Source organism: Cardiocondyla obscurior, linkage group LG03, assembly GCF_019399895.1.
Source record: "Cardiocondyla obscurior isolate alpha-2009 linkage group LG03, Cobs3.1, whole genome shotgun sequence".
Classification (NCBI taxonomy): Eukaryota; Metazoa; Arthropoda; class Insecta; order Hymenoptera; family Formicidae; genus Cardiocondyla; species Cardiocondyla obscurior.
In genome coordinates, this window is record NC_091866.1 from 9,412,363 (window position 1) to 9,435,021 (window position 22,659).

At 40.7% G+C, this 22,659-nt stretch overlaps 1 protein-coding gene and 1 long non-coding RNA gene across 3 annotated transcripts in view; one reads left to right on the plus strand and one right to left on the minus strand.

The window, feature by feature from the left end:
- The window catches only part of LOC139113918 (ankyrin repeat and SAM domain-containing protein 1A), a 45,293-nt gene extending 22,831 nt beyond the window's left edge, over positions 1-22,462 (plus strand). For both annotated transcript variants that reach the window (XM_070675367.1, XM_070675368.1), the window contains 7 exons: positions 10,511-10,831; positions 11,116-11,240; positions 11,320-11,700; positions 13,424-13,741; positions 14,440-14,598; positions 14,684-14,821; positions 14,949-22,462. In XM_070675367.1, the coding sequence (XP_070531468.1) occupies positions 10,511-10,831; positions 11,116-11,240; positions 11,320-11,700; positions 13,424-13,741; positions 14,440-14,598; positions 14,684-14,821; positions 14,949-15,560 (2,054 nt within the window). In that variant the 3' untranslated portion in view covers positions 15,561-22,462. The remainder of the gene's footprint in view (positions 1-10,510; positions 10,832-11,115; positions 11,241-11,319; positions 11,701-13,423; positions 13,742-14,439; positions 14,599-14,683; positions 14,822-14,948) is intronic.
- LOC139113929 (uncharacterized) overlaps positions 8,313-22,659 on the minus strand; it is a 144,835-nt gene continuing 130,488 nt past the window's right edge. Inside the window, exon 6 of the long non-coding RNA XR_011547779.1 lies at positions 8,313-8,651. This is a non-coding gene — a long non-coding RNA (uncharacterized lncRNA). The remainder of the gene's footprint in view (positions 8,652-22,659) is intronic.

Genomic DNA, 22,659 nt, shown 5'->3' on the forward strand with positions numbered 1-22,659 from the left:
TTTCACGAAGGTATGTCTTTATCGATTTAAGCGCTTGTCGAATTTATTGAAATTAATTATCAATATACTTCGAAACCTCAACAATTTCTCTCTACAATTTTATGAATAATTATAATTTTTACCAGGAATCGCGTTACTCTTGATAGCCAGTAAGTGGACGATTAATAAGTTGCTTACGGTAAGACGAGCGACATTATGACATTCGATAGGATACGAGTTACATGCGAATTCGTGTTGACTGTACGTTCCCAACCGTATTAACTCGTAATAAGATACGGCAATTGCATACAGGCGTACGTATAACGATCGTTTCGCATGGCAATTCTGGCTAATAAACGTTGCGAGAAAACCACACGACATTAATCATTAAAATATTTGAAATAAAATCCGTCCATAAAGTGCAAGTTTTATTTTAAAGTCGTCTCCCTTTCAAAATCACTTAGGATGTTCACATTAAAACTGGTTCAATAACAATTTAAACTACTTCAATCTTGTCGGAAGATGAAACTACTGGACCTCCTACTTCGCACAGATGAATATTAATGCACGGTTATTGCACCCCGGCGCAAAAATCGACTCGCGACTTTAACGCAGCCTCGTCGGAAGAGGCTGAACCGGAATGCACTTTCAGACAGCTAGTTAACCCCGTTCATTGTGCCCCGTTTACGACCGTAACGAAAAGTATGTGGCCGGCCTTTGTCGTTGCCGGAAAGAACGGCAAGCTCTATGTACGAAATTATAGAAATTCCCCGCCTGACGATGGATTTAGCGCTGCGAAAATAAGCCGGCATTGTTGCCGAGACAATTGACCTTCCACTTGCGATCGTGGCACGTCGATAATGTGCGATGCATTTGATAACGTTCATTGCCTGTCCCGTTTCTCACTGCGTCGTGAAGAAACACGTTATTAAGGTCGAATCTTTTCGTTCGCGGTGAAAAATTATGTTAGCGCAATGAATCACGCGTATGTGACAAATTAACGTTCCGCCGGACGTTACGAAAGGTCATTCTTCATTAGTTATGTCTGCTCGTCATTGGTAATTTCATAAATTATGAGCGATGCGCACTTTGCCATTAGCGACGCTTTCCATTCGGCAATGGATGTCTTGATCACTGAACCGGTAACTGATTCGCATCGACTGTACAAAATTGTGCGTCTATACTTAACAGTTAATTTAAATTGCGTGCGTTTCAAAGCGATAGACACAATTTGGCAATTAGGCGATTGACTTTAAAAAGAAATTTATACGTGTGTAATAATAGTATTTCAAGATGAATAAATTAATTAATTCTTTATTTTGAAATAGCTCTAGCTCGAAAAAGAAAAAAAAATTAAAAAAAGATTACTAGAGAAATCATATAAATTTAAAACGCGAAAAATACATTTATATAATTGATTTCTCGTATTATACTTTTATTATTAAACTTCATAAAAATTTAATAAGATGCAGACCTTTATCTATAGATATATGAGTTTCATATCGTCACAATTTTTAATTGAGTCACTTTGACAAGTGGAGGCATTAACAAAATCGAAAGTGTTCCGCGGTTATCGAAAAGCGTCGACCATATCGCGCTCGCTTAGCAGCAACAGCAACTCGTATTCGGGAAAACGAAATACCTCGGTTGGTTTACGTCTCGGCGGTCGCTTGACCACTGCGCGAGAGCCATGTGTGCGTGAGGGCCACATTATGACATCATGCAGGAATGTGTAGACCGTGGGATGTGACTCACGCGATATCAAGTCACGTCGTTCTTTTGGCGGCAACACTTCGGCTCGGAACGGTCGCTCGTCGCGTGAAGAGCCCGCGATAGTCCGAGCCACTCACAGATATACATATAATTACAGTGATAAGAGATTCGTGCCTCAACGAAAAACATCGGGACACCAGAAGCTTATCGCGTGGCCTTAATCAGTGATTAGTCAATCGGTAATTAATTCCCTCGTGTGAGAATATTCCTGCCGTACGATTTTTTCTCTCCCCCAAGTGTGATATCGATAAGTGTGTGCGTTATTAGACGCATTATTTGTGCGCACGTATGCATTCGTCCCTTTGACAATCGAGAGGAGTGAATTTAAGGATAGTTATAATTAAGGTTGTGAGCCTCATTCTGAGATATATGATTGATGTTGTCGCCGAGCATTCGTCTGAAACCTAATTGCGGTGGGAAAAGCGCGAGTTGTACGCGCGCGCAATGAGCAACGTTTTGATGTGCATTATACCGTTTTACCGAGTGTACACTGCATTAGTCATGACCTCCAAGAAGTCTCTTAGAAAAGTGGAGTAATGAGTTTGTCGACTGCTCGGCACCAGTTTATCGCTTACGTGAGTTAACGCTCTATTGTGAAAAAAAAAAAAAAAAAAACCACTTAAACTATTCCTTGACATCAAAACTATTTGCTCTTGACTTTATAAAAATTAATGTTAAATCGAACATAAAATAGGAAACGCAAACGCGTCGATTTACATATGCAAAGATATATATATATATATATTTTTTATTTTTTATAGTGCTACGCCAACGTAATAATAGATACGAATTAATTACACGCGTGGAGAAAATGTTGAATTATATCTCTAACAGTCTCGTTTCACCTGGATCAATATCTATTTTCCGTATATTAGCATAACAACGATCAAGTCTGGTTAAAGATACGATAAAAACTCGACTTGGTATCATACGTACGAATTTGATGCGTCAGTATTTATTACGTTGTCTGTGTCATCTTGATGTTTTTTTGTCAAGTTCGTGTCGCAATTTTCAAGGACCCTAGACTAAAAATAACGCGTTTGACGAAGTTCGTATGTCCCCTGAATATCACCGATAAAAAATAAACTTAAATGGAATATGAATAAGCGTTTTCGAGTCGCGAATTTGTAATTCATCGGGTTTCGCCTGCGACATTTAGCTGACGAACAATTCGTTCGTGAAAGCGCAAACGGATGTGGACTTTATTGGCGCCGGCGTGTCAGTTATGCATACGAAAGAGATTCTATAACCGTGTCCTAACAAGAAATAACCCGCGCTCTTACAAAAATCGAATACTTGAAGTTACTTAGGCAAGAACAAATTTCTCTTTGAAAACCACGAAGACACGTACGCGATCGATTGTACAATTAGGTTCGATTAAACGTGTGTCACGTCCGCATAGCAAATATATTTTAGCAAGACAAATTGTGGCCGACGGTCAATAGAAATCTGAACGAGAGATGCTCTTTTCGACGTTTTAAACCGTGATCGTCGTGCAGTTAGTTTTACGTAAGCTGCTCAAAGAGGTTTATTTTTATTTGCGAATTTATGGTAGAATTTTATTTCTCTTTCAACATACAAAGTACCGATCGGAAAAAATAAGTAACCGCGTTTCTGTGTTGCAAATAACAAATCTATCTTCGTCGGACTAAATATTAAAAAAAAAAAAAAAAATTAATAATAAATAATCAATAATCACGATTCTAAAATATCTCGGTAAACGTCGGAATAACGGGGAGATATTAAAAAAAAATTTCTCTCGAGATTTCGTGTTCCTCCTGGTGCATCGCACGAAAATGAATACCCGAAGCAATCTCGCTCGTTGCGTGTTAGTATCAATAATAAAGGCGAAAGGTGGATGATCGAGTGCGCTCGCAGGAAGATCGAAGTAAAAGGTCGAGGAGAAATCTTTGCTCCATCACCGGCGAGTGCAACGAGCCATAATTTCGGCTCGGGGTCCCGGAGAACGATAGTCCCATCTCTGAGGTCATCTTTCCACGCTACCAACACGCCGGGGTCCCCTGAACTAACACAATCGTCGCACGGTCCCACTCCCGGCCCCCGATTCTCTATCTCTTTTCTTCCCGGATTCCCTCCGGCGACGTTCTCCTCGCGCGTATTATTGTCGATCGGGAGTGCGGGTGACGAGAGAGGACCGCGGTCCGTTCTCGCCTCTTTCCCCGCCGTCTTTTACGCCACCACTACCACCACCGTCGTGCCGTCACGACCACCTCCTCTTCGTGGACCTAACACGTTCGAATTAGTCGTCTCGTTAACCAGACTCGTGGCGCAACGAAGAGCCCCGGCGCGTACGTGGTCGCTTGACCGATTCGAAACAAGGAAACGTGGCCTAAAATCGTCGTACTTCGAGATCGCGTTCTACGACGTCTTGCCGTGAGCGCGGAACAGCTGGGGAAATTGACGATTTCACGCGGAATTGGTTTCGGTCAAGTGTAAGCTCGGTGGTTCTCGATACGATAATGAATTCACCGACCACGTTGGTCAACGACAGCGGGACGTCCTTCAGTAGGTCGGTCGTGTCGACCGTACTCGACTTCTGGTGAACCGAGTCTTAAACCTCCGCGCCGACATTCTCGATCCCGGGCGTTAAAATCCGGAGTAATTCTCACATTTATCGGAAATAACAGCTGAAGGGAGTACCAGTGGACCGAAACAAAAATTTCTAACATGCGTTTCGAGGTGGAAGATATCGTCAACTCTTCGAGCAATTAACTCCGGGGCTTGTTCGTTACCGTTGAATTCCGAGCTGATGAAGTTCCGGCTGGAATCCCGAGGAAGCTCGCCCGGAATTCGTCACCGATGAAGTGACACGCTGCTCACGAGCTCGCGCGGAGGTGGAGGGGCACTATCGTGATTGCGCTCACGATCGAGCACAGCGTGATCGTTTCCTCAGTGTTGTGCCGATCGATCGGACAGGTGGATCGAAGGTAGATTGTGCGCTACGGGGCGTGCCAGCGTCGGTCAGAAAACTGTTCCCGGCCGGTCGGTTCGTCCGTTCGTTCGTCGATCGGAGCGAGAGCGTTTCGAGGGGCGTATGTGCCCCTCGTGCGAGAAAGAAACGCGAGGTTCACTTGGTGTGAAAGAGAAAAAAAAAGCATACGGATGACATTGAGAGACGACGTACCAGCTAGCGCACGTTGAAGAGTATCGATACCAGGGAGATAGCGAACTTTTGAGTCTGTGAGTACCGCTCCGTACGGTTAGCAAATGGTGTGGGTGCATCTGGTATGCGTGTATTTGTGTTTGTTGTCACGCCACGTGTACTCCGCAGGCAACATTATGTGTTCAAAGTTCCTGACGTGCCTCGCAAAAAGCACGATACTTGTTGCTCGTTACGCCGCTTGACGTTATAATAGTTCGTCCTCGGCGATTGTAAGCGTCGCGAAAGAGGCCAGCCGAAAAGAAGAATTTAAAGGGAGTTTACGCGGATAACAGAGCTGGATTTTTTTTTTTTTTTTTAGCTTGCATCTGTCCACACGGCTTTCAGTATAAAAGTACAAATAACAGATACGACGGCATTGCGATATCTATAATAAAAACCTACTTAAATTCGCATGAAAGTATTATCTTATCGGCATTTTTCTTAATTTGATAATCTTCTAAATTACACGTACGTTTTTGTTTTTACTGCGACAGTCTATTAAAAAATCCAAGGGCACTCGTTTGTGTGCCTTGCATATAAAAAGCGCAGAAAAGATAAAAAAAAAAACCAAGAGAGAGAAATTAGAAATTCCATTATGACAAGACAGGTTTTTTTTACTTGCTTCTTATTTACGATTTAGAAAAGTATTTGCAGTAAAAACACGTATCAAGACTTGATTTAAATTTATCACCAAAGTTAAATGAATTTAACTGTTTGCAAAGCAGCTTCGCAATTTGCACGCCATTACTTCTGATGTTATTTACTATCTATTGCATGAAGTATAGGCTAGAAAAAAAAAAGAAAAAAAAAAGAGGAGTTCTATTGCCATTAGCATTTTAAATGATTCAAACTTTAACAATCAGCACTATACAACAAGAGACTTTCTTGCAGAGTGTTATTCGCCCCGTTTATTTTAGAATCGCGATTCTGTTATTCTTAGGCGGCACTCTATCTTTAGTTCTGGCACACGTCTTGCCATAAGTGTTACGTTATAATTCCCGACTTACGAGTATCGGATACATGGTCGATATTAAGAACAAACCTATTATATCACACGGCGGAAATACGGGGCGTCCTATTCTTTTCGCTAACTGACTCATCACATAGTCGCTGGTAAAAATTTCAACTTGCAATATTTCGACGAAACAATATCGTTCTGTATGTTTTCACGCTGTAGGAAAAATATTTTGCCGGCCACACATATGTGGCAGGAGTTATTGTTTCAAAATTCTGCTTTCATTGCTTAATGAGTACGATGTAAAATAATGCCGCCGCGTATAAAAGATGCATGTAAAATTAAAAGTTGAATACGCCGCAACAATGAATAAAGTGAATTTCGCGTCTGCTATCTAAAATCATAGCAAATTGATAATAACTTGGGGAGGAGGGGGGGGAGAAAACTAAATTGTGATAAATCGTCGACTTCAGGTACCATGTGATACATATAAATGCATCAAATCGATAATAAAACGTATGGAAATTATTGTAGCGTACGTTTTCATTTTTAACATCGACATAATTTTGCATTAAAGTCTAAAATTTTACGTTAAGCGATCGAATTTAAACAGTCCGTTCTCGCAAAATTTCCATCGCAAAATAATTAAGCGACGTGAGAACGGAAACCGTCGAAAGATTTCAGACGAATCTAAATCGATTACGGGCATCATTCTCATTCGGCGCTCGTTCGTTTTAGCATTAGCACTTCCTTACGACGACAGTCTTTTACGAAATGACTTGCGTGATACTCTCCCTCCCAATGTCAACAGCAATCGAATATGATATTACATCGACTGAAAACTTCGAGTGACTGCTTAGCGATTGCCGCATAATCGATGGTTAATACAGAGAAAACCGATGCAGCATTCGCTTGCAGTGCGACACGCCTTATGTTTGATTTAGATAACGATTATCCTCGATAGATAATCCGCGCAACGAGTCGGACAAAGAATTACGGAAAGAAAAAAAGTTTAATTTTGAATATTCTCTGAAGTAATAATTGAATACTTTTTCTTACTGTGTATTTAAAATTGATTGAATATGTTCGGTGACTGGAATATCGTTGATTTAACCATAAAATAACGTCGCGGAAAATATGCGAAATTCCGAAATAATAATTTCAGCTGCAAGTTCATAGACGAAACTTGCATCGCGCTCCGATGGCACGGCAAGGTCAGTAATTATCTGCCGTGACCGCGTTATCGCTTGCGTAAATCGCTGGTTTCACTGGGAGCCGCGATTTCACGGGAGTTGTAATTTATCCAAGAATTCATCGCACCTACGACCAATTGGGTTTAATTGATTGTACGTGGATTTAATTCAACTAAATGATAATACTATGTGATATACTGTAATAACACGTATTAACGCGTTAATAGTTCCTCCGCGTCAATGTGGGTCTCGTAATGACAAGAGTAATAAATATTAGGAAGCCTTTGTTACTTAATAAGATAAATGAACCGGTGGAAGATAATAACACTACTGAGAATTGGATGGGGGTCGTCGTAATTTATGAACGATCGCGCGGCGCCTTGTGATCCGCAAAATTTCGTTTCGCGGCGAAACAACGCTTAAAAACTTCCGCACCCAAAATTTATTTCAACGTAAATTCGTTTTTATCTAAAACCACCCACACTCACTGTTTGTAAAAATAATCGAGTAAAGTATAAAATATATTAAATGTAGACGATTCGGTAGACAAGAAATATGATTTTCATTAACTGAAACAGTTAAAACGCCGCGAGAAATTAAAATCGATTCTTGGCAAATTGCTGCAGCATTGAAATTAATTTGCACCGCTACACGGTTCTTTGCGGATGCTGCCCGTGACCTGTTGGCATCCATCTATACAGAGAGGGACTTCGATTTTTATAATCCTCTATCCGGCGATTCGCGATATAAGATTAAACGGGTTTATCGCGGATTTTAATATCTTTTCCGATTGATCTAATAACGCGGGAGTACGGAGTTAAAAAACATAACGACATCGTTTATGAATTCTTAATGGTCATATATTTTTAATTCCCTCGAAATTCTCTTTTCTTCTTTCAAAGATTTAGAACTCGTGCACTTATTTACGCAAGAATTACTTTAATGTTTATAGCCCATGGAAATTGCCCGCAGATTTTTCCCCCTAGTGTAATGGATTTCGTACGAAAGTTTTTACGGTAAAAAATATTACGACATGCGAAAGTACCTCTTCTGTTACAAGAGTGAGATTAATGACGTAATTACAAATGCAGTTTAGAACCTATGTATATTAAAATTTTATCAAGAATAAGCAGAGGAACTTATTATACATATAATTCTAATTATCAGCGTGATACGGTTAATTTTTTAATTATTACTTGTAATAATGTATAACATAAAATTTTAATATTAATTTTTTTTATATATCACGTACAATTATTAGTTCAAAAATAAATTTGAATAATTTTTCAAGAAGTACAGTAAACGGTAATTAATTTGTTAAAACCGCTGGTTTTTTTATACACTAGAAATGACAGAGTGCGCGTCGTTAGATTCGAATATTAATTAATTATATTAATTTCGTTGGAATAGTTACAATTGATAAATATCTACGGTCAATAGTGTGTTGCCAGTTTACTTACATTTGTAGTTTTCGGTTAAGTTAGAGTAGGTTATTTTCCATCCTTCCGTCCGTTCTTCCTTCCTTCCGTCCTTCCTTCCTTCCTTCTTTCCACGGCAGTACTCTGGATTATCCTGACGTCCTGCAGCACTTTAAATCAAAATTTTTTCAAATTAAAATTTTTTATAATTATTACCACTATCATTTGAGACACGAACAACCGAAAAAAATAAAGGTGGAATATCGCGGCGATTTTTTATGATTAAAATTAAGAAGCGCGACGAACGAATCGGAATAAACGACGTCGAGAACTCGCGAAGTGGCGAATGAGACGAGCCGCGATATTTCGAACACCACGTTCCGGACGAAATGTTCCCCGCGCACTTTATCTTCCTCAAGTCCCTCAAAAGTCACTTACTCGAAACGGAATGAGAATCCCGGCCGCGACGAAGGGACGGGCGAGGTGCGAACAACGTTTCCTCTCCGAAACAATTTTTCGAAGTACAAAACAAAGCACGGAACGACGACTGGAATTGGAAAATTAAGAATTTAAATTCAAAGAGATTCAATCGTTATATCTTTTCTATAAAGCCACATGGACGCGTCAGTTTTTCAGATAGTGGTTAAAAGGTTACAAGTAACGCGGGATGGAAAAAGCGAGAGAATTTATGTAATAATTTGTGTATACGACTTGAATAACTACCTTCACAATATAACGTGGCTGAGGTGGAGAGCGACGGCGGTAAGCAGACGACGACGCCCTCCGCGATGAAGCTTTAATTAAAATTACGTACATTTGCCTCTCGTAACGTGCATACGTTACTCTCTCGCCTTCTCCTCGCTTCTATTTTATATTTTTATGAGCTTTTCATTAAGGACGTACGTGTGTACGTGCATGTGTGAGCACGCCACTTGTGTCGTACGCAGCATATTCTCGGAGGAGCGGAGGATGTCTTTGAAAGAGCATTCGTGACGGCGGCTTAAATTGGTCCTTTTTTACCCTCCTTCCGCCGAGTCCTCATTTGCGAAATTCGTATAAAGGAATTTCTATCGCGCGCTTGTAGGTCGTCGATTGTCGTAAATAACGAATCGCGTTTATAAAGACGCCGCAACGCGAAGCTTCTTGTAACAAGCGCTTCTCTTTTACGCGGAATGCGTGCATGGGGGCCACGATAAATGAGGGAAGAACTGTGGAGAGGTATGAGAAGAGGAAAATTGGGAAATTATTCCCACCCCTGTGATGTGGAGGAATGCAGTTTCCGAGTGCTTGAGGGGAAATTATGAGACGAGATCGTACACGTTGAATGTATTTTCAGTGCGCGGAGAGAAAGTATGTGCGGTATCCGTAAAAGGATGCAAATATTTTTTCACCCAGTCAGAAAAGAAAAAAGTCCCTCCGTAGCACAATTTATCAGATATTACTTGAGCAAATTATATTTGAACGAGCACAAAGTTCATTTCTTAAATGTCTTTTTAACCGCTATCGTTAATAATAATTTTTTTTTTTTTTTACATTGAAAGATAACGCAGTTGTTTACAGATTCAAATATCCGAAGTTTCTTGTCGATATAATTGTTTAACGATCGTGATGTCACGAGGCAGTCTTGATTGCCCTCCGACTAATTCTCTCATCGAGACAATGATACGTCTACAATGAATATTCAACGTGACTGTAAATTCACTGGTTTGTGCTGCATATGCATTATCAAGTCTTGGTAGACAATAATAATTGACGAATACCGCGATACTTGCAAGCTTGTTGAAATAGTAGAACGCAAAACGCTCAATTGGCACAATACTGTTTAAATATTTCATAGAATTTTAGACCTAAGTAGTTGTAAAAAAAAAAAACAAGCAGCTTTAACTTTATTCATTTTTTTTTTCTCTCCGAACACGAGCACGCGATTTAAAATTTAAAAATGCAATGTGATATTTATACGTATGAATGGACAATATCGGAGCATGGAAAAGAAGAGAGTTTGCGAAATTGTAAATCGGCGTGCTGATAGGTTTGTTAAAGGGCTCCGTCACGGCTGAACGGCCGCGTACTTTGCGCCGCTTGCGGAACGTCTACGGCCAGACCGCATGCGGAATGGGAACTGGCGGCGACGGCGGGGGTGGAGATCGTCTCGAAGACGGCGAGGTCGCCTTTCGGCTTACCAGCGACCGGGATCGCGACAGGGACGAGAAGTCTCTCAGTATAATGAGTCCCTTCGACGAGCAAGAGGAATGGGCGAAGATCTCGGAGATCATGGCGTCATTCGGAACTGGTCTTGTACGAGAGTCGGTGTTTGTCAGCGAGCTCGAGAAAGAATTCCAAACCAGGCTAGGTAATCTTATCGCCGTGCACGCCCCGCTTTCGATTTCGCCGGCGGCGGCATTGATCTCGAACGATTTTTCGATCTTAATTTTACGCGACATGTCGCGATGGTTGTAATTTTTTTTTTTTTTTGTATTATTCTAATAATTTTTTTACTCTTTTTCTTTACACAAATAAAATACAATTTTTTTTTAACTTTGCAGAAATTTTAATATGTTTTAATATATCTTTGAAATTAATTAAATTACTGTCACGATAAAATTACGGAAAGTTTTCTTTTTTCTTATATTTTAGGTTTAAATTCCGACAGTAGCAGTCCCGTTGTTTCAACAACTGTGGGCCAGTGGCTGTCCAGTTTAGGTTTGGCGGATTACGAGTCCCTCTTCGTTAACTACGGCTTCGACGATCTCGAGTTTATCGTGAGTATAGACGCATTCGCAAATTGCGCGACTACGATCGGGAGAGATGCGGAAAATCGTTTAATTGCGCGGTTTGCAGAACGGGGTGTTGGACGAGTCGGATTTGCGCGACATGGAGATCAGCAGTGATCAGGAGCGGGCTGTGATCATAGACGCGGTCGGTTTGTTGAACAAACGAGTGGAAAAGTGTAGTGGCGGTCAGGGCCAATCGGTGGAGGAGTGGCTGAAGGGTATTCATATGGAAAATTATGCGGAGACGTTCAGGAAGCATCTGTACACCGACATGGATCGGGTCAAACGTATCTGGGAGGTCGAGTTGGCGGCAGTCCTCGAAATTCAGAAACCGGCGCATCGCAAACGCATCCTTGCATCCGTGAGTGGTTCGACTAGTGCGCGTGCACCAGCTCGAAATGGCACGGGAGCGAACTTGGAAGACTTGAATAAAGATCTCAACACGCTGGTAAGTGAACAGATTAATTCACTTTTAAAATTATCGTAATAAGAAATTAAATTTTTTTTTTTTTCTTTTTTTTCTACCGCATATTAAATATACGTTTTAAATATCCGTAAATCAAAAGTAAATCAAAAAGTTGCAAGATATCGAGAAATAATTATTAACTGAAATTACGTGTAGACTGCGGAAAACGAATTTCTACGTCGTTGATAAATTAAATAGTAAAACTCGTCGTCTTGTGAACCGATACGTTGACAGGATCGGTGAATGAAGATAATACGTTCAACGGGGGGTGTCTGACAAGAGCGCACACTTCGCCGGTGAGGGTGGGATACAGCGGAGTCGAGAACGGACGGTGATGCGCCGAGCTCGATCGCTTTCGACGCGTTTTCGCTCGATCGCATCATAATGTAAATATCGTGGCTAATTGGAGGTTCGGTATTGTGATGCATGCGTATATACATGTGCTTTCTACGAGGTGATCGTTCAAGCGCCTCTCGATGCTTTTTGTTCGGGTCTCTTCACCACGTCAGCGCCGATAAGTACATCTCGCTGTTCACCCGCATCTTCCCCACTCGTATTCTCTTAATTAGCTCATTAAATCCCCTAAATGTCCGGTGACTAGATTCATTCGGCTCGCGTCATTCTCGCACTCAATAATCCCGACAAATTGGTTCTCTTCTGCTTTTTCACCCGGTCTTTTTCCTCTCGTGATTTTTCGCAGCTATCGAACCCGACGAACCATAGTTTGACTCTGGCACTCTCGTTGGTAACGCGGATTTTCGTAGTCCATACGCTTTCCAACATTCGAATTTCGCATACCATCTCTCTCTCTTTCTCCCTCGGTCTCCCTATCACTCTCGCGTTTTCATTTCACCTCCCTTTCGTTCGAGTCTTCTGCAATTTGCCACAATAGCGATACTCGGAATTATATGCAGAAGCCAGATGGAGCGAACGATTCGGGTTGTAATCCGAATTCGAGTGTCGCGCCCGACTCGAATCCAATTTGTTTGCAATAGCTGAAATGTCGCGACTATCGACGCAACATGATACAGTATTTCGGCAACGCCGGTAAAAGGTTTCTTTCTGGTGTAGCGGTTTACAACACAATGCATTTACGAAGGTAATTACACGCTGCACAAAGGAAACTCGTGACAAATTCGACTTGGTAATATGCCGCGTAAAAGCTGGATAGCACAATATTTTTTTTTTTTTCTTTTCTTTTTTACACCGCACATAGACCAGCGTTTCGTTAAAATCGGTTGGTCCAACAGATTCTTGTCATGATAAAGCTATAAAAAAATATCTGTCGGAGAAATTGTAACCGCGGGGCAGACATAGCAGGCTATTCGGAATTGCACGGAAATTGGTATTTATCTGTAAGAGGGAATGTAAAAACTCTGCTTTGGTATGCAATTTGTTTGCAACGGTTGCACGAGAGATGGCAAATTAAAAAAAAAAAAAAAAAAAAAAACATTTAAATATTTTTTGCAATAATAAAAAATATGACGAAAAATGCATATTTGCACCTTTAAATAACACACGAAAATCTATTATTATCTGTTTTACATTAGTTGTTGCGTAGCAATTCACATTCAAAGCACAAAAGATTACGGTACGTTCGCGAAACCGCGCGGCTCCCGAGAAAATTGAGATCGTCGGGCGGGATGATCCGTTTGAATAATGCGAGGGACCGCTCTCATCTGGCTGCACGATGTTATTTCCGCAGAAGACGAACATACAGCAGCTGAAGGAGGAGATACGAGAAAAATTGCCGGAAGCGAGCACGGCGGAGGGTAACGGAGGCACGTCGATAACCAGTGGCACGAATTCGGCGGCCACGGGCACATTAAGGCATCGCAAAAACAGGCCGGCGCCTCAACCACCCCAGCGACCCAGTTCGCATAATGGGGCGATTTCAGCACCGGAACAGCTCGAGATCAGGGCACCGTCCGAACTGCTCTACGGCGTGCCTTCAACTCTCAAGACACAATGGAGGCATCAGCCGAAGGCTCTAGTCACCGGCTGCGTCACGTACATCGCTAACGTGAGTAGAATTTGCTTTTTTACCTCGTCTTATTATCTCCGTGTACAATTAAAAAAAAAAAAAAAAGAACATAAAACGTTTTACCATTTATTTTCCAAACGTAACGAGTAGCAATTGCTTTCGACAGCAGAATCGATCTAATTACGTATTGAAATTACTTGAATAAAATTTTTTTTTTTGCAACTACTGTATAAAAAGACGTACGTCTTTTTTTTTCTGCTGTAATATAGTTTGAGGTATAAAATTATCTCTGCATGAAAAATTTTATTTTAAATATATATTGCTAAATTTACGGTAATAATTAATTTTTTTTTTTTTACCAGGAAAGATTATGTACTTTTCGTCGTTTTATGTTCTATTGTACCTGCCTATTGTTCTAGTCTGCTAATTACGTGTGACGAGTAAATTATGGCACTCGTTAAATCGCTTCAAGGCTGACTATAATTATAGTTAATTTGTAGGATGCGGTAATATGCTTCGTGCAGAAAATTGTTCCGTTAATTCCTCGGAATATTCCAATCCAAGAGAAGAATTCATTTACATCTAGAATCGTATTCAATACATGCAGAATATTTAAATGCTAATTTGAGGACTTTTGTAGACGTTCTGTGATTTCTAATATTTAAAAATTATCTCTAAATCGTTCGTTGTCAATTTAAAAAAAAAAAAAAAAATTCTTTTTGTTATAAATAATATAGTATCTGGGTTCCACCGTCGTCAAGGAGTTACGCGGCACCGAGTCGACGAAAAAGTCGATACAAAAGCTGAAGAAGACCTTTCGAGAACCTAGAATCACCCCTGACATTATGCTGGCAATCTCTTTTCGTGGCGTTCGTTTTCTCAACACGTTAACTAATGTAAGGCTCATTTTTTGTTACGACAAATCTTTTACACGTGCGAGACAAAAATATAGAAGAGCATTTTCTTTATGATCGACTACAGGAACCTATTTGCGAGCACGAGATCCGTAACATTCATTGTGCCTGCCAAGATGCTGACGATCTTACTCACTTCGCGTATATTACGAAGGACCACGCCAGCCGCACGCATTTTTGTCACGTATTTTGCGTGCCAACGATGGTAAATATCTAATTAATAAGAAATTAAAAGAAAATTCGCCAAGTATTTCGCGTATCCCGTCAACGCGTAATTTTCTACGATTTTATTTGACGCTCGGACACACGAAGGCTCCGTAATTCCGTTACAGGATCAAGCGACAGAGATCATTTTGACTTTGGGTCAGGCTTTCGAGGTGGCTTATCAGATGGCATTGAAGGATAAGCTCGGTGGCCACGCTGTTCGGTCTCAATCCGCTAATCAACTAGCAACGCTCGCCGGATCGTCGAAGTCAACGGCGTCGACCAAAATGTCCGTTTCTCCCGATTCCGCGTTCGATTCTACTACCCGGGACACGGATCATACCACTCTCAATTCTACGTCGTGCGCGAATCCCAAGATGAAATCGAGATCGAAGTCCACGCCCAATCCAAATCTCCATACCGTTAATCCAAATCCAATTCAGGACAGTAACTCCAACTCCAGTTCCAGCTCGGCGACGGCCACCGCGAACTGCAATCCCAGCACGAATTCCGCCTCGACTCCGAGCGCGAACTCGATCACCAGCTCTAACTTGAACAGCACCACTAATCAGACCACTAAGCCTTTGGTCACCCACGGCCGTTCCCATTCCGTCAACGACATCAAGGTAAACGGTAATCAATTGAAGTTGGCACCAGCGCCGGTGGACGACATCGGTATCGGAGTGAAGGACATGAAACCCGGTTCCAGAGCCCCGATCGCGCTCTCTGAGGAATTATAAACTCACCCGCCGTCAAAATACATAATATCGCGCGGTGCACGATTGCGCGGCGTTCGATGCAACGGCAGCGCGTCGCCCTCGCGCCGACACGAACGAAGCTGAAGAACACTTCAGCACCGTAGGCATGATTGTTATAACGATTTTCCGATCTTTCAATTTAGAAACATATTTAACGGCATTTACAATGAACGTGGCAATATTAATCAGAGTTACGCGATTACTATAACTAGCATAGTTCCTTGACGCGTAAAAAGGAACGAATGTCTTTTATTATCTCTTTTTATGCGGCTGGAGTTGGTCATCGCGCCATCGGCGTACGTATTTTCGACGAGGAGCACTCGTACATTTACATTTACCGCCGGAAAGCAGCTCTGGGATTCAACTATCGCCGGAGATGATGACGAACGTGCACGACTTTGAGAACGACGTGTGGTAAGTACGCATTCGTCGTTCCTTGCCGTCTTCTACATTTACGAATCGACACACGACTGATTTTATAATAATGACGCTGTGATCTTGATATTGAATCGCCATGCGAGACACGCACTGGGCCAAAAATGATTCACCGAGATGAGTAAGCGATCGTTTGCCGGCGCGACTTCCGGCGGAGAATGAAATGCAACAGATCCTTCTTCCTTAGGACGCGTCGTTAAAATAAGCAGTATTATTACGTCATTAATGATAGCAAAAGTGAGTGCGAACGTGCTCGCCGCAATATTATTTAACGAGGCGCGCAAATCGCTACAATAATGTTGAATGTGCAATTCTCAATGTGCAGCTTTAATCTGTCGCGAATAGGCTCGGCGGTTTCGATTTACGCCCCGTCTCGGGTGTTTATTTGTCTTGGAAATATTGCTTGTGGTATAGAACGCGTTGACGTTAGCCATCGGATCGCGCGGGAAAGGAAATGCGGCTAAAAGAAAGGCGCGACGCGCTAATAAGCGCACCAATGCTCAATACCGATCCCTCGTAAAACGTTAACAGCGACCAACGAATCCGTTCCGTGCCCCCTTTTGCCTCCCACCCCTCCCGTGCTCTCTTCGTGATTTCTCATTCCTTGTTCCCAAGTTCCGATTTCGAGTTGCCATCGTTTCCTCGAACGTTTTTTATTCTCCAAGACTGAGAATTCTTTTATCTCGTTTTATATTTCGCGATTTTAGTGTAATGTGTAATATAAAAAGAAAAAGAAAAAAAAAAAATTAGATTGAAAGAGAGAATTTTAATATATTTATCCGGCGGGAACTCTCTCGCGGACAGGAAATCCGCGGAAACGTGGCATCGAATGTTTATCGAATTTTATTTGATACACGAACGCCGTCCGCTGAGAGAAGCTGGAAATAAAGAAAATATGTGCTTTCAATCGTGTCACGGTTGATCGCAATTCAGATTGTATTCGCTATATCCACTGTATATCACTTCTAATTAAGAAAAAGCGTCGCCGATGCTTTTTTCTTTTCCGTCTACGATGTAATTTAAAGTATGATGCGGAGAGGAGTCGAAGTCGACGACGATTCACGTGAATCGTCACATTGATAACGCGCGTGATATTGTTTTACTTTTAACTACGCGCGGGCCTAAAGGACCTTGGGTAGCTACCTTGCGACACTACCCGTTTAGCGACGTATGTCTCTGGTACAATCGACGACGTATAAAGCTACGGCGAAACGAAACTTTATGTAGGCTTAGTCACCTCTTCGTATGTTCTCTCATCTAAACCAAAGAAGTATAAATATAAATATGCATACATACATACACGCAGATACATACCTATATATAATGTATATGCGAAAAAAGAAAAAAAAAAAATGTTACGCAGAGGAAACAGAGGACTAGCAGAATTTATCGAGCTATCGCGAAGGGAGAGAACCGACAAACTGCCAAAACGATACACCATCGTCACCACCTCGAATAGCAGTACGCACACACTTTGTATTTATCACATTTACAACGTAGCTCATTACGCATTAAGGTATTAATGGAACAGCAACGGACATCGACGGCGGAGTTTCTCTCACCGCGAAATATTGTAACTAAGCATTTTACGCATTTGATGTATTCGTGTTTAGCAGCTATGTTTAGTGAGTAGTATCGGTAGGGAGCATGTTCTACCGATGTGTCGACAGGCACCATTTAACGATATATCGTGTAGAAAACAAGGAGAAGCAGGTACGTAGAAAATAATTTCATCATTGATGAGATCGCGCAGCGGTATTTGTTTTTCCTCTCTCATTCTTTTTTTTTTCCCCCTTTTTTTTACAAAAGCGAATTCCGTCGGTTTGCTCGACTGCGAACTCGCGCAATAGAAACACGCAAGCAATTGAAAACAGTGCCAATGCGTGAGCCCATCGTGGTGCACTCTCTCTTTTTGATCTCGCCATTTGTCTTTCAGAAAAATACGCCGCAGGAAGCGAAGAACAATAACTTCCCTTTTCCATTTTTGGATATGATATTTGTACACTTATATATGACTGACAAACGCACTCTCCTCTGTAATTATGAGGAACGAATCACCGACCAATGCTAATAAAAATTTAGAAAACGTATTGATAGACTTATTAAAATTTAATATAGTATATAAAATACTAATACTTATTAAAATTAAAAAAAAAAATAAATAAATAAAAGAAGAAAAAAAAATGGTCAAAATATTACAAAATTAACAGCGCGTGTATACATATTTGGACGGTGATTTACTCCTCGTACCGCATTTCCTTCAGCATACGCGTAATTATATCTGCCTGGAAGACGAGCTCGGGCGGGATCAATACTAATCGCTTTTGGTCACGATGGGCTTTGAGAGATGTAAAACGCAAATAGCACATAAAAATTTTCACGGACCAAGCAAGAACCAGCGAAAACATTTTGTTCGTTACGGATTACTGTTGGAATATTAGAGGCAGTGCTCTCGTCACTGCTTTTTCACAAAGGTGCGGAGTTCAACCTTGTGCCCGTTGGGCACAGCGGTGACGGGGGCGAGATTTATGCTGTGGATATTATAGTATATGATTTCTAGAGTATGTGTACATATATACATTGTATATATAGAAATTGCACGGACCACCGCGAATCAGTTTCTTCCATTGATATACCAAAGAGCTTGTGAGTGATCCTTTATCATTGTGATCTTGAGTATATTTGATGACTATAGCATAGATCATCTTTTAATATAATTCGTTACTAGAAATAAATCGTCTTATAATTTATAATTGTTTATGTTTTATAATTGCATAATTGTACGATGTTGTATAATTTTGTTTGTTACAGAACTCACGCTAGAATTATTTTTAACAAATATCGCCATCCCCCTTCTTTTTTTTCTTTTTTTTATTTTCGAGTTCATTAATTTTGTGTAGACGTGGTGTTGTGTGTAATTACATAATCGAATGTATTATCGCATGCACGTCAATCCTATAAACGTGAGAGTTTCGTTTACTTTACTCCAATCAAATTTGCATAGCAAATGCGTTTTGACACGTCGTCGGTTAACTCCACAAAGGTCCTGGTAACAGTGCAATTTGCCAATACGTATTTATATTCCCTTGAATAGAGCGTTAGATAAATTAATTGCATCGCAAGAACGACATTCTAAAATTATATCATGACATAATTTATAAACTTATTATTTCTGTATATTTTTTTGTTATTAATGAAGGCAATAAAAACATGATTTCTTTTTTGTTACAATGTTGTCACTTTTATGTGCAGCAGCACTGACCATTCAAAAATGCGGATTACACAATACACGTTTTGACAATAGCCGTTTAATTACATGCGTAAATGCGAACTGCTGTAAACTGATTCCGGTGGTAGCGTATTCGCAGTTCTTTGTATGGTAAATAGAAAAAAAAGAACACAAAAAAAAAAAAAAAAAAGAGATCTGTGTACAGTTGTCGATATTACCTTCGTTCCGGCCGCGAGCGCGAATTCGTGCGCTTTTAAGGCCGGAGTTGGATGCATTTCGCGGATCGTTACACGTGAAATGCAACTGTTCCTGATTTTCGCGCAAGCAAGGATATTAAAGCCGGGAGTTAATATTTCGGAGCACGAACTTCTGTACTTTTTAATATACGAACTCTCTATACGAGTTGATCTCTCTAGTCCCGGAAAGTTATTAATTCCGAAAAATGATATTCCCCGGTATTAATCCGCGTACCTGTGCCAGTGAGGGCTCGTGAAGCGGGACGAGTGTATGGAGTAATGCGCGCACAAAGATGCAGCGAAAACACCCGGCGTTCCTCGAGACAGACACATGTTTTTACGCGTCGACTTTCTTTCGGTCGTCACCGCGCCCATGAAACGCGTCCGGCTCTAAATCGCGATTTCTCATCCACGCAGTTGACTGGCGAGCCGCGTTGTACACGGATGAATTATTTAATTGTTTTAAGTGAACGCGTGAACGTGCACTCTCGCCCAGCGTTCCGTATCTAACGCGTCAACTTTCGACTGGACCGAGTATAATTTCGGTGATTTCGTAAGATTCCCGACGCCGTCGAGATTTAGATAAAGCCATCCGTTTCGTCAGTTTCGCTTCACTCCACCCCGATCTTCGGCGATATATCGATCTTCTACACTTTTCAAATGTATAAAGCATAGATTAAAAAGCGGAGGATTTTAACGCTTCTCGAATCGTATTCGTATCTTCATTAATGTAACGTACTACTGTTCGTTAGCTGATTAGGTATCTCGCAACTGTTTTCGTCGATTCTAATTCAGATCGTGATTACTCATACGTAGATTTTCGATTTCGTATTTACTGACAAAAATTGAAGACTTTTGGAATAACCATCGTCTCGTGACTATCATTTTTACAACGAAACTGGCAAGCAGGTGCCAAGTTAAATAATTTTCACTGCCAAAATAAATGATTATACTTGTTAACGCCGATTGCGATTAATCGTTACCTTAATTGTTACGTTTCAGGTCTTCGTGCAATAATAATTTAGTCAGCGATAACGACTGTATTAATTTCTAATTGTATCTACGAAGAGAATTACATTTGGCGCTTTTATAAGATAAAAACATCGATCTACCTATCTGTAATCACTTGAATCGTTGCACATATGCAATTGAAACGACTTTTTATTAGCCATTCTCACATTATAGTACTAAGCTACATTGTGTAAATTTTTAATCTGTATTAGAAAGTCTCGTCAAAGAAATCAAGTGTGTTGCGGCGACAGCTTGTATATTCAAAATAAAATCAAGATTGCAAAAGAATGCCGAGATAACGTGAAATTAAATTCTTTTGGAAAGTAGACGAATAATTGGGACAGAAGAACAGAATGTGAAAAATGAATCTTCATATACATATATGCATTTGCGGAGGTGTATATAGCAAAAATAAATGTAAAATAAGCGAACCAGAAGCGATTTGAAAGTTGAAATGTCACGGCGTGAAATGCCGTGATCGTTGGAACGGAAGAGTAGACGAATCTGGTATCGAATGGTCACGCTTTTTTGAATGCAACGCGAATGAGGTATTTGGAGGAAAAAAAAAAAAAAATTGGATACTCTGCTTTTTCTGACTCACACACAGTCGTATTCCCATAAATATTCGTTCAAGTTAACTGAAATTTAAACGATTTCTCTCTGTTTTCGGGCACAAAATCAAAAAGAGACGAAGAATTAAATCTCGGTTCTTTTAGCTCAATTATCCCGATTGAATCACTTTTTATGGGAACAATCCGTATTGTAGTACGCAATCTGTCAACGCATGTGTGCACGGAGTGTTCATCGAACCTCACGAGTAGCTGTAATACTTGCGCGAGAGAGCTGATAGATAGTCGATAGTTTTACGGATATATCGGATGTCTGTTAGAAGTAGAGACAGAGAGAGAATATCACTATCCTACGTTGGATTCGTCGTCACGTCGTGCGTCATTGAAAGAAAGAATACGTTTTTCACGTGTCATCTGTTTATCGTTACACAATTAGCATTTGACGATATTTGTGATTATTGTAATTATTGTCTGCGAATAAACATTTTTGCAATAACTCGCGCATGGATTACACTAAATATTTCGTAAATAAAAAAGAAAAAAAAAAGAAATACTACTGCAATCACCGCTTAATTGCATTTGTCATTTGTCGCTAAAGCGGTCGATTCTTAGCGTAGTGACGATAGATTTTTCTCGCCTTTAAATGGGCATAATTTGTTACCGTCTTGAAAACAAAACGAAATTCTACACTATTTCTGTACCACGGTGAATATCATCGTGGTTTCACGATACGCTGCAATTGACAGAGGAAGGCGGGAATGTGTGATAAAATTAAGCTTAAAGAAATAGTAAATATTAAATAGTTTCCACTTCATATATGTAAATTTTTTTTTTTTTATATAAAATATTAAATTTGCTGGATTGTACATAATTTGTATTTTTATTACGTAGAAACGCGCACAGATAAAAATTTAGCTATCGCAGATCAGGCGTACATTCCTACCTTCCTCTTCATAATAGGTGACAAAGCGCTAACAACGATCGATCTCGGAAGATTTGCGATGCGACAGGGAACAGTGGCTTGATCGTTGAGTATTTTGGAAATTTGCGGTGGAACGATAAAGTGGCGATTGTATTCTAAGTAATCGTAGGGCCGCGATATGCGAAACCGACGCGACGTCGGTGCTCCTCGACGTCGACCCGACGGATTCGCAGACTCTCAGACACCGGCGGGCAAGGGTGAATAGAATATTCGTCGGGAAAACTTCGCGCTATGAATATTTATGTACGCTTTACGATCTCGCGCGAGCACACTTGAGAAGTCCGGCGCGGGCCGGCGACGAGTCGAGGACAACGGGATTTGTGCGGTCGAGTGTGAGTATGTACTCAAATATATATAGAGAGAGAGAGAGAGAAAGCGAGAGAGCGAGCGAGAAAAAAGTGAGAGAGAGAGAGAGAGAGAGAGAGAAAGAAAAAGACATATGAACGGTTGGTGTCTTTTGAAATCAAAAGAAACAAATCCGTATGGAACTGTTGCCGAGAATGCCATATAATAAATGCGCTATTTTATACCGAGCAGCCTGATTAGACGCAAACTATCCCTTTCCCCTGCGTTCTTGCATACATTATATTTATTATTGTTCATGTTTACTAGAATATAT